General features: G+C 35.4%; 1 protein-coding gene across 1 annotated transcript in view; it reads left to right on the forward strand.

Annotated features, from left to right (window-relative positions):
* Positions 1-889: 889 nt before the first annotated feature.
* The window catches only part of LOC106467149 (neurogenic protein big brain-like), a gene marked incomplete at its 5' end in the record, with an annotated part of 35163 nt that continues 20790 nt past the window's right edge, over positions 890-15262 (forward strand). The window contains one exon of the mRNA XM_013927469.2: positions 890-1094. Within this exon, the coding sequence (XP_013782923.2) occupies positions 890-1094 (205 nt within the window). The remainder of the gene's footprint in view (positions 1095-15262) is intronic.

Consider the following 15262-nt stretch of genomic DNA (forward strand, 5'->3'; position numbering starts at 1 on the left):
TATTTTATAATGGATTATTATATAAAATGATATTTAAAAAATTGGATAAAATAAATCTTCTTGTTCCTTAAAGGAGTGGTTTTATAACACAAGCTTCTTCTAGTTTATAGTAGTGGTTTTATAACACAAGCTTCTTCTAGTTTATAGTAGTGGTTTTATAACACAAGCTTCTTCTAGTTTATAGTAGTGGTTTTATAACACAAGCTTCTTCTAGTTTACAGTAGTGGTTTTATAACACAAGCTTCTTCTAGTTTACAGTAGTGGTTTTATAACACAAGCTTCTTCTAGTTTACAGTAGTGGTTTTATAACACAAGCTTCTTCTAGTTTACAGTAGTGGTTTTATAACACAAGCTTCTTCTAGTTTATAGTAGTGGTTTTATAACACAAGCTTCTTCTAGTTTATAGTAGTGGTTTTATAACACAAGCTTCTTCTAGTACTATAAAACAAGAAGCTTGTGTTATAAAACCACTACTATAAAGTGGTTTTATAACACAAGCTTCTTGTTCCTTAAAGGTTCTATAACACAAGCTTCTTGTTGCTTATAGTAGTGGTTTTATAACACAAGCTTCTTGTTCCTTAAAGGACTGGTTTTATAACACAAGCTTCTTGTTCCTTAAAGGACTGGTTTTATAACACAAGCTTCTTGTTCCTTAAAGGTTCTATAACACAAGCTTCTTGTTCCTTAAAGGAGTGGTTTTATAACACAAGCTTCTTGTTCCTTAAAGGTTCTATAACACAAGCTTCTTGTTCCTTAAAAGAGTGGTTTTATAACACAAGCTTCTTTAGTTTTATTTTGATTTTACAGGGAGAATAAAAATTCATGGTGATAATATCGCTGTGTCTTTTTTTTTTCTGCGTTTTATATTAGCACCATTTATGTCTTGCAGGGTAACAATTCCTGGACACCAGGGTACATTGGGGAGCACCCTGGTACATCCTGACCTGGGACCGTGGCAGGCTTTTGGAATTGAATTCGTCTTGACGTTTGTAGTGGTCTTCACAGTGTTTGCTACACTTGACCCCAACAGAAGGTCTCTAGGAAGTGATGCACTTGCCGTGGGTATTGGCTACTTGGCCACGTCACTGCCAGGGGTAAGTTAATGTCCGAAATTTCAGACCACCATGTCAGTTAAACGATAATTATTAATTGATAGATAGATGTTAGTATGGTTGGCATTTCTTCCACGTACGTTTGTTGTAGCACACATGCAATGTGCTCACGTACATCTTTCTTTAATAAGGTATTCTTTAAGTTTCATAGAAGTTTATCAAAGTCTTACATGAACATTTCTGTTTAAATCATTTTGTGTATTGGATCTGATTGGTTAGGTTCTCAAGCGGAAATTATATTTAGTATATGTGCACGTTAAACATTTTTCTCATAAATATCCTACAGTTTTCATGTTTCTTAAAGCATTTTATAGGCTGTGGAATCTACGTCATAACGTCAGTATCTAGCTTTATTTCAAGGAAAGTGTTTGTTGATCCCACAACTTCTTGATACAATCAACCACATTTGAAAATCCTTTTCTGTTCCAGAGAATAAAGAGATGTTGCACGAGATTTGTTTAATACAGTGTAAACTGAAGACGTGTCGGAATCCCACAAAAAGGTCCTTCTATACATATTTACATCTACATTATCGGAGAAATATTCCCGTATGAAAAAGTGTTAGCAGCTAGATACGTTTAGACTTCCGAATGTGTGTTAGGCACCTGTCGAATTTTCCCATCTACGTACTTTGAAGTTATTGGACATTTCAAAAATACCTGTAGATGTGTTGACACTTATAGACGTGTCAGTAATTGGAAACATGTTGAACCTGGAGAGGTGTTGGCACGTGGAAATGTGTTGACAGATGGAGTCGTGCCCAAACTTGAAGACGTATTGCCTGAAGAACGACATATAAATTTCGAAAGCACTATTAACAATCACATAAAACAGAGACTTATTCCAACACTGCCGTGTCTCCTGAATTATATCGATAGATAGGTATAATAGTTGAATATTTAAAAATATTAATAACAAAACCATAAATGCTCTACATGTTCAAAACCCAGATTCGTGTCAAGAAGTGGAGATGTGTTGAAACTTAGGGGCTTTTAAAAGAAGAACTTAATAATCGCTGAAAATAGTAAAATTTTTATTTTATTTTTTGCCTTTCTTTATCTCAGGGGTAAATATACGAGAATAGCCTTGAAGGACTATATGGTATCTTATTGTCCTGATGTTATGTCACGTTATTTAATGTAACAAAAATATCTAAAATGTGTTTGTTCGTAATTAAATATAAAGCTACACAATGGACTATCTGTGCTCTGCCCACCAAGGGTATCGAAACCCGGATTCTAGCGTTGTAAATCCGCAGACATACCGCTGTGCCACTGGGGGCCTTTTAAAATGTGAAGGGGAAACATAATTGTTGTTTAACGAACAAAAATAAGCTTTGGCGTGATTCTAATAAAAATAATGTATAAAAAAAATACGTTAGAAATAACAAACATCTTATCTAAGTGGAAGCTTGATAATCAATACATCATATAAATACATCCATATATAAAGATTCTACAACGGCTATAATGGCCTGGTGGCTAAATCGTAACTACAGCAAAGGGCATCTATCATAATATCCATCTATAATTGCAGGGGATTTGATGAATATCAAACTGGCAATTTACTTTTTTCATACCAAAAAAAAAAAAAAATACAGAGTATGTATTTTTTTTCTCTGAGTTATTTGACTATTGGTATTTAAGATTGCATCTTAGTTGTTATATGTTCCGTGTATATTAACATGTTGATGATTGCAAAGTGATTTGACATCTTATAGTGGAAATTGTGACTGTGTGTTTTTTGTGGTACTTTGTGACACCTTCCTTTACAGCAGGTTTCTGGCACTTTCCCAGTAAATGTTTTATTGCTGTTGGTTTTGTGGTTGAATGGTTGTGCTTCTTGGATTAAAAAAATTCGACGAGCTTGGAGCTCAGTTTTCTAAAAAAGGGCCTGAAAGGGCCGGGTGCACGTATTGATGTTGTATCTTATTGTTATGATGATGAATGCTCTATCGAAGCACCAGAGAAGTCATGGTGAACTACTCGGCCCTCCATCTGAGTACAGCCTGCTGGTCAGGCAGTCCCACTCCCGAAGTACTGGAACAAGTATATCTGTTTGGACAAGAAACAAGCTGACCTTGTTGTATTCCTGCTTTGTTACCTGGTGGAATATACAAAGATCGTAACACCACAAAAAGTTATTGTAGCAGGTCTTTATTCAGATAGAAAGCTGGTGTTCTCATTAGGACATCGGTATGTAACCCATATTTACACCTCTCAGGAGGAAGCAGACACCAGACTACATTCCTCAAAGAACGAAATTACTAGACATTGATGTCTTTAATACTCGCCAAACAAACCTGCACCGAACTTGTTAGATGTCCGTGCATGCTATAATTAATAATATACAAAGCTGGTCGTTTTTACCAAAGGGGACCGTCTTATCTCACTTGCCCCTACATGAACAATAGTTATATATAATTCACTCTAGATGGCAGCATGCTATAATTAATAATATATAAAGCTGGTCGTTTTTACCAAAGGGGACCGTCTTATCTCACTTGCCCCTACATGAACAATAGTTATATATAATTCACTCTAGATGGCAGCATGCTATAATTAATAATACATCAAGCTGGTCGTTTTTATCGAAGGGGACCGTCTTATCTCACTTGCCCCTACATGAGTAATAATTATATATAAGTCACTCTAGATGGCAGCATGCTATAATTATTAATATACAAAGCTGGTCATTTTTACCAAAGAGGACCGTCTTACGTTACTTGCTGAATGAATAGCAAACACAGGTTTATTGAATTATTTGGTAATTTGTGAGTAATATACAAATATATAATGTAAGCAATATTCTCCATCGTTTCAAAAAAAATCAAAAATGGAGACTGTGGTTATCGTGGTAGCATTACTTTCAAAATGTGTTTAAATTCACTAATATTTCTTGCCATCCACTTGAAATAAATTGTACAAGAACTTATGAAAACACAAAATCTTTGCTTCAATTTCAGAGATGGTCACTAAAATGTGATAATCAGTTCACAAGGTTATAGATTTCTATTAAGATTGTGGCTTAATTACTCGTGTTTTTTGTTGTTTTTTCAATTAAAATATGCGATATTTGATATTTTTCATCTGGGTGGCACTTAACTCTTTTCCAATTTTTAACTATTAGCCTGAGGAAAGGTACCCAGTCGATAGTTCTCGCTACTATAAACTATACTTGGCTTTAAACCAAGTAGGAGAACTGACAGATAATCTTACAATACAACCACTTCTGAAAGTGTGGAGTGCGCTCAGCGGCATCGCGTCACGAACACTGAACCTTCTGATCCCCAGCTTAGCACCGTGACCACTATAGACCACACCAGGAACATTCATTTAAAACAGTTGACAATATTATGTTTGAGTATGAGACGAGAATGAAGAAAGCCTCAGTATAGAAACCGAAACGTCGTCTCCTCTTCTTTCAACAGGCAGTTGCAGTCAATTAAGGTTCTCAAAGTTTATAATCTTATCCGGAATATCCAAAGACGGTGCGCACGAGCATGGTATTAGTATACCAAAGAGATAAAAGATTCTGAAAGTATTCTTCAATGTTACAGTATAAAAATCTGTGATCTCCATAGTAGACTATTAAATCAAGTAGAAAATTCATAACAGCTGAAAGTCTATTTCCGACTTTGAGTTTTATTCACGACAACACTTCTATTTATTTTTGTAACACAAACAAGTAAGTGCTTTTCATGAGTGCTTAATGATTAGGTTCGTACACAACTAGAAAATATCAGCTGACTGGTAGTTCCGACATCGGCAGCACTAGTTTAAGTTTAAGCGTTTCGTATATTAAAAAAAGATAAATAACTAAAAGAAATCAAACGTGTTTGATAGAAACAATTTCTATAGTAATTACAAAGTTGCACATCCTTCATTGAAATACAGTTTTAGAACTCTTATTATTATCATCGTTATTTTGACTTAAAAATCGAAGTATGCAAAGAAATAAGGTGAATTCTGATGGATAACATATTTAAGACAACCTTTATAAACTTCTCTCTAGGTTTAACAAATTTTATGCATAAATGCACGTAACTTCAAAAAATACTTTTAGGTATGTATATCAATTGTCGTATCAGTTATTTGTTTTAGTATTCTAAACCTAAACGACACTTTACTAGACGAATGAGCTGATTGGCCAGGTCACAAACCCTTAAGGTTCAAATATTGCCATCCCTGCTGACCAAAGGGACGGAAACCAGTTAGCAACACCTATTAAACGAATAGTGAAACTGACTTTCACAGTTATAACGCTCCCATAGTTAAAAAATAAAGTAGACCAAGTTTAGCGGCTCAAACCTTGGACTTTCAGGTCCACAGCTCAACATGCTAATCATTCTATTAACAAGCGAACTTGAAGTAGACACGAACTAAACAGAACCTTCATTCAGTTCTGTTCAGTGTATTTAGATACAGATTTATTTATTCGAAAATTATTTTCATAGTTAACTTTTAAGAAAGACAGACACCATTAATTTTCCGTTTCATAGCCAGCTGTTTCCAGAATCAAACAAAGTTTAGTTGTAATGTTATACTCGCACCTTACAAACCATATTTCAGGCTTCACTGTGCTGAAAAGAAACCATTTACAAAAGTAAGTTGACTCTGTATCAGAAGTTAATTATGTGTAACAAACTCAAGCTACATAATGTCATAAATCAACCTACGAGAAAACTAGAATCTATATAATGAGTAGAAATCATTGGTTTGATTTGAATTTCGCGCAAAGCTCCACCATAGCTATCTGCGCTAGCCGTCCCTAATTTAGTAATGATATATTAGAGGAAAGGCAGCTAATCAACACTACCCACCACCGACTCTGAGGCTACTCTTCTACCAACGAATAGTAGTATTGACCATCACATTATAACGCCCCACAGCTGAAAGGGCGAGCATTTTCGATTACGGAGATTCGAACCCGCGACCTCCAAATTGCGAGGCGAGCGACTTCACTCCCAGATCATTCCAGAAAGCACTGGATCATCAACTGAGTATGTTCACTAATAATCGTATCGTCAGCCTAACAGTAGTTCGCACGGTTTGGACGGCTTAGAGGATGTGGTTTAAGTTAATCCCAAATTCATATACCAAGTTAAATATACATAGTTATCTTTATAAGTGAAACCAACTTTCTGTTACCAAAGACAAAAAAATGCTTGAGCCAATGTTTGGTGAGGAAAAATTACAAATATCATTTATAGAAGGACAAGACATTGTATATTTGTATAGGAGAATCTCCTTCATCTTCAGAATCTTCAGATATTTTATTGTGTTTCGTTCGTTTGAAGTACGTTTAAAACTTGATGGGGTGTGTGTTTTTTCTTGTAGCAAAGACACATCGGGCTATCTGCTGTGTCCACCGAGGGGAATCGAACCCCTGATTCTAGCGTTGTAAATCCGAAGACTTACTGCTGTCCCACCGGGGGACAGCTTGATGGGTAATGAAACTTTGAATTGGTACGTCTTTACTTATACTTCGTGTAACAAATGGAAGTTGTCTATTACACCTATTACACACTTTAACATGTCCATAGTTACATTGATGTTTATCACATGATCTGCTTATTTGAATCGACTAATATTTTAACCTTACAACTTTATATATATACAGACACACATACATACACTCACACTCTTTCCTCTGGGAATAACGATGTCATCATTGCGTACGTTTTTTTTTCGGAGAGGGTTATTTTACAGTAATTTCAAATATAGCAGACGGTGAGAATTCTCGCGCTGTGATATATAGTTCGTAAATATCAAAAGATGAAAATGTGTTTTCCTTAGGAATTCCATTCGTGCATTTTGAAACACGCTTACGATCGTGCCTGCTTTACAGATCAACCACAGCGAAAGATAATTTTACAACAAAGGATTCATCCATACGTTACTCTTTCCAGCATAAACTAAAACCAGTTTCAGTTTACTTTCGTACTACAATATTATTTCGTTTCTATGCAATTTTTATTTCCAGCTTATTACTTTATTGTGTCATTTTACAGTAAATGGTTACGTTAGAATTTTTGAATCCCACATTTATGGTTTCGTCACGTGCTTAACTTATATTATCCTTTACGCCCTACATTACCCTGTTTCAGCTAACACTTGAATTGATTTTTTATTTGGCTTAAAGAAATACGAGAGAAAACAAAAACAAATAACACATACCTTTTTGGTAACAGATATTAAAAAATAAATTCTACCACCACCACCACCCCACCACCCCCGTATACAATTAATTTCACATCGTGTGTTTAGGGTTAAGCTACGTTGGAGATGTAAATTGTTGTTGTTGTTTTTGATATAATCGGTGAAAAGACCGATAGTATTTCTCGACATTTGTCTGGTTATAATCAGTGGCACAACCAACAGAAATTTCTCGACATTTGTCTGATTTGTATGGTTATAATAATTGGCACAACCAATAGAAATTCTTCGACGTTTCTCTGATTTGTAAGATTTATAAAACAGCTGCTATTATGCACTAATTGTGTGGAACGTCTAAGATTTATAAAACAGCTGCCATTGTGGACTAATTACGTGGAGCTTCTAAGATTTATAAAACAGCTGCTATTGTAGACTAATTGCATGTTAGTTTCTATGCTTTCCCTAGTTAACAGGTGGGCGTTTTTAAAACAGACAAACTGCCTGATGAACTAGTGTTCAGAATGTTTCGATCCAATATTTTCGTTAGGCCTAATGAAAATACATAGAAGTGGATCGAAACTTTGCTGAAATTAACTAATCATCAGTTCAACAGAGAGGTTATCCTTTTCAACAAAATATTTAAAAAACATTTCTTAAAAACACGCATAACATAACATGCAATGCTGCGGACAGTAAAATATTTCGAATAGGGTAGGGCGCTGGTCAGCAAATGACTCAATAACTTGTGTTCGAAGAACCCCGATTGAGTTTTACTAAGTAATCATTCGTAGTGTAAACTTTGATATGAAATAAAAAGTGTTTTAGTCAGGCTGTAAATGAGAGTTTTTTTGTAATCCGACAAGAATTAATATTAACTTCCGATTACAGCAACTTACACTATAACTAAATATAAGCGCGGTAATGAGTAAAGGTAATTAAATATACTGTTCTTACTTACAAAGATCAGAACGCATTGTTTCATCAGTTGGGTCTGAGATGGGACTCTGAAGGTTTACAGATCCATTCCCCAAGTAGCTTTTCCTTTGCAATGCGTAGTACTGTCTATACCCTCCCCTCAATTACGCATACAGTGAAATCATTCGTACTCCCCCTACTCCTAATTTCATTTTTACATAGTTTAATGGAGTTTAAAAAGCTTCCCGCGCATGGTACTCTTGTAATTGTTACGTTTCATATTGTACATGCAGTGCAATAAGAATAAGCACTAGTATACAGTGTTCCAAAAGTAGTAAGGTATACTATGTTCTCTCTCTTTGATACTTCTTTCGTTAACTACATTGGTTAGAACGTTTAATATATCTACTTTAACAATTATAAAAAATGTATTATTATAATACTTTTGGACAAAGGATACTAGTCACTTTCACTGGTGGTAATATTAAGGATACTAGTCACTTTTACTGGTAGTCATATTAAGGATACCAGTCACTTTCACTGGTGGTCATACTAAAGATATTAGATAGATTTACTGGTGATAATATTAAGGATACTAGTCACTTTTACTGATGGTAATATTAAGGATACCAGCTTCTTCTAGAAATGGTAAGTGCTATGAAGTGAGGTTTAAGGTAACATCGTTTGAAGTTAAATGTAAGGAAGCATCGGTCCAGCCTTTAGGGAATAACGGGGATTACAGTATTCTAAATGATCAGAAAATGACTGGAGTTAGGGAGTATAGCTGCAGACTTTATGAAGACTACAAGAATCCCTGTGGTTTTGAAAATTTATAATCAGATATACGTGAAGAATATACGAAAAAAAAAGGATCATTTCGGCGTGCGTTTGAGAAAATGACATATATAAAGACAGGAATTCAACGAGAGAAAAAAATTAAGACCAGGTCAGATGTGAAAGAAAAACAGATAAACTTAGAGAGGCGAAGGAAGAAAGTAATACACTGCTAATAACAAATCTATAAACTCATTTATAAACCTTTCTTGTATTGATTAACTGTATAAACATCAATTTCTTATGTTTGCAGTGGTGTGAGTCAATTCATGATATGAATAGGTACAACATAAATAAAGTTGATGTACAGAAAGAAGGCAAAACGAAGTGCGAGTATAGCACTGTGGTAATGAACTAGTGTCACAAGTTAGGCTCATCAATTCATTTGGAATCTCAACCCAACAACAACAAAATGTTTTGAAGCTGGAATCTGATGCGGGAAGTCAACTATTAAAAGTAGGGATGTCGGGAAAGAGAGTAAGTTTTCTTTTTATTCTTACCTTGCCTGTTTTGGTTTCAGTTTCGGTGCTTCAGTTAATTCGTATTGGTTATAAATTGTGTGCTTCATTGTTTATGGGTAAAGAATTAATGATGGCTTGGATGAGAATGGGAAATCACTGATAAAATGTCGGTTACAAAATTACAAAACGAGATAAAATTCAAGCTAATAGAAATAACAAATATAACTGGATCAGCACTCCCTGAGTGGTGTTGTAAATAAGGAGAGAAATTACAAACCTAGGTAAAATTCAAGCTAATAGAAATAACAAATATAACTGGATCAGCACTCACTGAGTGGTGTTGTAAATAAGGAGAGAAATTACAAACCTAGGTAAAATTCAAGCTAGTAGAAATACTTACCACAAACAAATATAACTGGATCAGCACTCCCTGGGTGGTGTTATAAATAAGGAGAGAAATTACAAACCTAGATGAAATTCAAGCTAATAGAAATAACAAATATAACTGGATCAGCACTCCCTGAGTGGTGTTGTAAATAAGGAGAGAAATTACAAACCTAGGTAAAATTCAAGCTAATAGAAATAACAAATATAACTGGATCAGCACTCCCTGAGTGGTGTTGTAAAGAAGGAGAGAAATTACAAACCTAGGTAAAATTCAAGCTAATAGAAATACTTACCACAAACAAATATAACTGGATCAGCACTCCCTGAGTGGTGTTGTAAATAAGGAGAGAGATTACAAACCTAGGTAAAATTCAAGCTAATAGAAATACTTACCACAAACAAATATATAACTGGATTAGCACTCCCTGGGTGGTGTTGTAAATAAGGAGAGAAATTACAAACCTAGGTAAAATTCAAGCTAGTAGAAATACTTACCACAAACAAATATAACTGGATCAGCACTCATTGAGTGGTGTTGTAAATAAGGAGAGAAATTACAAACCTAGGTGAAATTCAAGGTAGTAGAAATACTTACCACAAACAGATATAACTGGATCAGCACTCATTGAGTGGTGTTGTAAATAAGGAGAGAAATTACAAACCTAGGTGAAATTCAAGCTAGTAGAAATACTTACCACAAACAGATATAACTGGATCAGCACTCATTGAGTGGTGTTGTAAATAAGGAGAGCCAGAATCAATCACTGTGAGAATATATTTATTCCTTTTCTCCATTATTGTTAATGGTCCAATAATGTCAGCACTAAAATAACTAAAGGACTCACTAATATAACTGGTAAGTTAGGCATTTGCCTCTTTACATTCATGTACATTTTACCAGCTAGATGACATTCTGGACAACTTTTATACAGTTTATATATATTTCCAAACACACCCGGCTAGTACTAGTTTGTATTGGTTCTAATTTTCGATTTAGCTACGCCTAAATGTCCAGTCAACATTGCATCATAGTTTAGTTACTTCCGGTTCCTCCACCACTTCTTCACTGTGACATTTATCCAAACTCTCATCTTCTAACTGTCGTTTAGTAATATGTTATCGATCCATCTTTGTTATTTACTTGATAATTTATTTTTTCAGTTTCATCCATTATCTGATTACATTAGCTAGGTGTAAAACTACTGTTACTTTTGTATTTTGCAACCCGACAGCTTCTTCCTCGTTATCAAGCAAATCCTGATGTGGGATACCATCCGCCACCGCTACGACACTTCTATATGACTTTAGCCAGCGATACAGTATAACGAGTCTCTCCTGCTGTGGTAATAAATCCAGTTAAATCTTTTGTATTACCTTTGGGTTGATCATATTTTATTTACTTATTCTTTTCTCACCAGAATTCCCCATAATCTCTTAATGCATTAATGACTTCCCGTTGTTCATCATTTCTTCTAAAATATTCATTTGGAATTTTCTTTCTCTGCCTTCAATACAACATGGTATAGTCTCCCTTCTTTCCACAGTTTTCTTATTCTGCCTAAAGAATTTAGCTATATGCCCAACTTGGTAACACGTCAAGCATTTTGATAGAGGTTTGTAATTTCTCTCCTTATTTACAACACTACTCGGGGAGTGCTGATCCAGTTATATTTGTTTGTGGTAAGTATTTTTACTAATTTGAATTTCACCTAGGTTTGTAATTTCTCTCCTTATTTACAACACCACTCAGGGAGTGCTGATCCAGTTATATCTGTTTGTGGTAAGTATTTCTACTAATTTGAATTTCACCTAGGTTTGTAATTTCATTAGATATGTAGAAGTGGTAGCGTTGAATTCTACAGAAGTAGAGAAAATAGCGCGAGAAATGATAGTGATATTCTTAGGGTCGGGTTTCCTGGAAAGCTTTTATCAGGTTTAAGTAACAATTTTCAATTTTCAAGAATTATGGAAAGCGACAAGAGTAAAAAGAATGAAACACAATAGCCCTTATAGACCTCAAACAAATGGGATAATTAAGGTTATACTACGTGTAATGGTACATGATAATCCTGTTGACTGGGATATGATACTGATAAAATTTTAACCCCTAAGCAACAGATGTAAGTGTGTAAGGTTGTGAGAGGTTATAAGAGTGTGTTTGATGGCAGACCAGGGCAGTCCTGATTGGTTAAGTATACGATAAAAGTAACCTCTAATATGGCGATAAATGAGAATGGCATCATACCATTTAAGGGGACCTCTGAAAGGTGGGGCCAGGTGGTTAGTGCGCTCGACTTCCCTCTAGTCTATCACTGCTCAATTAGGGATGGCTAGCGCAGATAGCCCTCGTGTAGCTTTGCGCGAAATTCAAAATCAAACTAAAAGGTGGGATAGTGAACTTATTATTAAAATGACTAAATATTGGAGAATCTTCTAGTCCTTATGCGTCGTCTGTAGTGTTAGTACCCACGAATGATAGGTATTGACCTGAGAAGGTTGAATGATGTTAATATCGCCAATTCCTGCCCGTTACCTCATATGGAGGATATGATAAATTAAGTTAATCAAGTACGGGACATTAGTATAATTGATTTATTGAAATATTATTTCCAAGCTTAGTTACGGGGAAGACGATAAAGAGAAAACATCGTTTTTTACTCCTTGTGAGTTATTTGAGTTTCATACTGTGCCCGTGGGATCAAAGAATGCCCCGAAAACTTTTCAAGGGTTAACGGATAACGTTTCACGAGGATTATATTTGGTCAGTCAGAGTTTATATAGATGACATTGGCATACAATATAATAATTGGGATAACACTTAAGAGCATCGAGGGAAGTACTGGTCAGGTTCACTAAAGCATACTTCAAAACCAGGTAAATGCGAGCTAGGGGCAAAATGCATAGCGTATATAAAACTAATGTATATTGTTTATTTAAGATCCATCCATCTAAGGTTAAAAGCTGATGTTTTGTGTGAACGTTTGGTTATGCAAATGAATGAATTTGTTTTGAATTTCGCACAAAGCTACCTACACGAGGGTTATCTGCCCCAGCCGTTCATCATTTAGCAGTGAAAGGATAGAGCAGTGGTTCTCAAACGTTTCAGGCTCGCGTACCACTTTTTGTTTCATTTTTTAAAATTACAAACCTAGACCTAATTTTTTTAAAAAAAAGATAAAAAACCTAGCGACAAAAATGTCTATTTTTAACACTTACCCATTAATACGAAGGATGCGATTGTTTTTTCTGGCACCATTTTGAAGGGAAGAAAATACTGGCGAGTCTATGTAGTAGTATATACATTTACGTAGAAAACCCAGATAGGGCTTTTTACAAATTTTGTCACTTGTTATATTAATTATCGTGTACCACCGACCTTAACTCCACGTTCCACAGTTTGAGAAACTCTGGACTAGAGGGAAGGCAGCAAGTCATTACCACCCACCGCCAACTCCTGGGCAACTTTTAGAGGGAAGGCAGCTAGTCATTACCACCCACCGCCAACTTCTGGGCTACTTTTTTACCAATGAATAGTGGGATTAACCGTCACATAATAACGCCCTTACGGCTGAAAGGGCGAGCATGTTTGGGACAGGGATTTGAACCTCAGATTGCGAGTCAAGCGCCCTAACCACGTGGCCATGCCAGGCCACAAATGAACGAGGGAGTAAGAATTTGTGAGCTTACTGGATCTAACCAAGAACAGAGGAGACGAAGAGTGTGTATTCCCGATTAATTGTGTACTGGTATACATAGATAGGAAATTGTTAACTTTTTGATATGTGGTATTGACATGTATAAATGAGACTATCAAGTCTGTGAAAGGCTGTAATGATATATATAGGGTTGTGAAGTTCATGAAATGTTTAGATGAAGACTGTGAACTAGTACTGTGATATATATGTAAAGATCAACAAAAGACTGCTAGTGGTAAAACAACTTAAAGAGGAGTGTGATGATACACCTGAATAGCGAATCCCATTGAGATTAGAAAGATATATAGTAGACATTGAATACAGTTAACATTGTTGAATTCATTCAGGAACGGTTAGGAAGATGAAGTGAGGTGTAATGTTACATCGTTAGAGGTTCAATGAGGTAAGAGAGCGGCCGACCTCTGGTTAGTCTCTAAGGAGTTAAGGGCTTACAATATTCTAAGCCATTAGAAAATTACTGGGGTGAGTGAACATAGCGGCTGACCTATGGTCAGTCTCTAAAGGATTAGGGGCTTACAATATTCTAAGTCATCAGAAAATGTTTGGAGTGAGTGGGTATAGTGACAGACCTCTGGTCAATCTTTAAGAAATTAGGGTCTAGCTTAGAATATTTTATATCATTAGAAAGTTTTTGGAGTGAGTGGGTATAGCGGCCACCTCTCTAAGATCAACTGGTATGGAGACTACAAGAGTTCCTATGGTTATGACACATTATAATCAGATATACGAAAACAAGATGCAGTGTCCTATACAAAGGGACAGGTTCGGCGTGTTTTGCTAAAGGGTTATAAAGACAGGAGTGAAAGGAAGGAGGAAAAAGTAGACAAGACAAGAAAAAATTTGAAAGAAAAATCAATCAAACAGGAGAGTCGCAGGAAGAGAATAATATGCTACCAGTGAGAAACTAACAACTTATTTCTAAACCTACATGTTATTGGTTACGTGCATTAAACATCAATTTCTTATGTTTACAGTGGTGGAAGTCAATTCCTAATAAGAATAGGTACAACACGAATAAAGTTGATGTCAGAAAGAAGGCCTAACGAAGAGTATAGTAAGATCGTAACAAGATACTGTCCACTCCTAATATTGATTGTATTTAAGATACTAATCACTTTTATCGGTGGTCATATTCAGAATACTAATCTCATTTACTGGTTGTCGTATTCAAGAAACTTGGTACTTCTACAGATAGTTAGGTTAAAGGTACTGGCCACTCCTAATATTGATCGTATTTAAGATACTAATCAATTTACCGGTTGCCGTATTCAGGATACTAATCTCATTTACCGGTTGCCGTATTCAGGACAATGGCTACTTCTACTGGTTGTTACATTCAAGATATTGATAATTTCTATCAGATTCAGAATATTTTGAAAGTATATATATTCCTCATATCCAGTGGTCACTGGTTTGTCATATGAACATTAGATACAAAAAAGGAAACATGACAAATTATGACGTCAACCGCCGGAGGTTTGGAAGATCGGAAATGAATTACGTAGGCGTATAAAATTTTACACACTAGAGAATTTTTTTCCCGTGAAAATCCACATGTTTTAAATAAACGTTCTTTGATAGTTCACAAATAAGTTTTGAAGTGTTGTTTTTTCATTTTTCATACAGGAATATGGGTTGTTTTTTATTTCGCGCAAAGCTACACGAGGGCTATCTGCGCT

Source organism: Limulus polyphemus, unplaced genomic scaffold, assembly GCF_000517525.1.
Source record: "Limulus polyphemus unplaced genomic scaffold, Limulus_polyphemus-2.1.2 Scaffold2508, whole genome shotgun sequence".
NCBI lineage: Eukaryota > Metazoa > Arthropoda > Merostomata > Xiphosura > Limulidae > Limulus > Limulus polyphemus.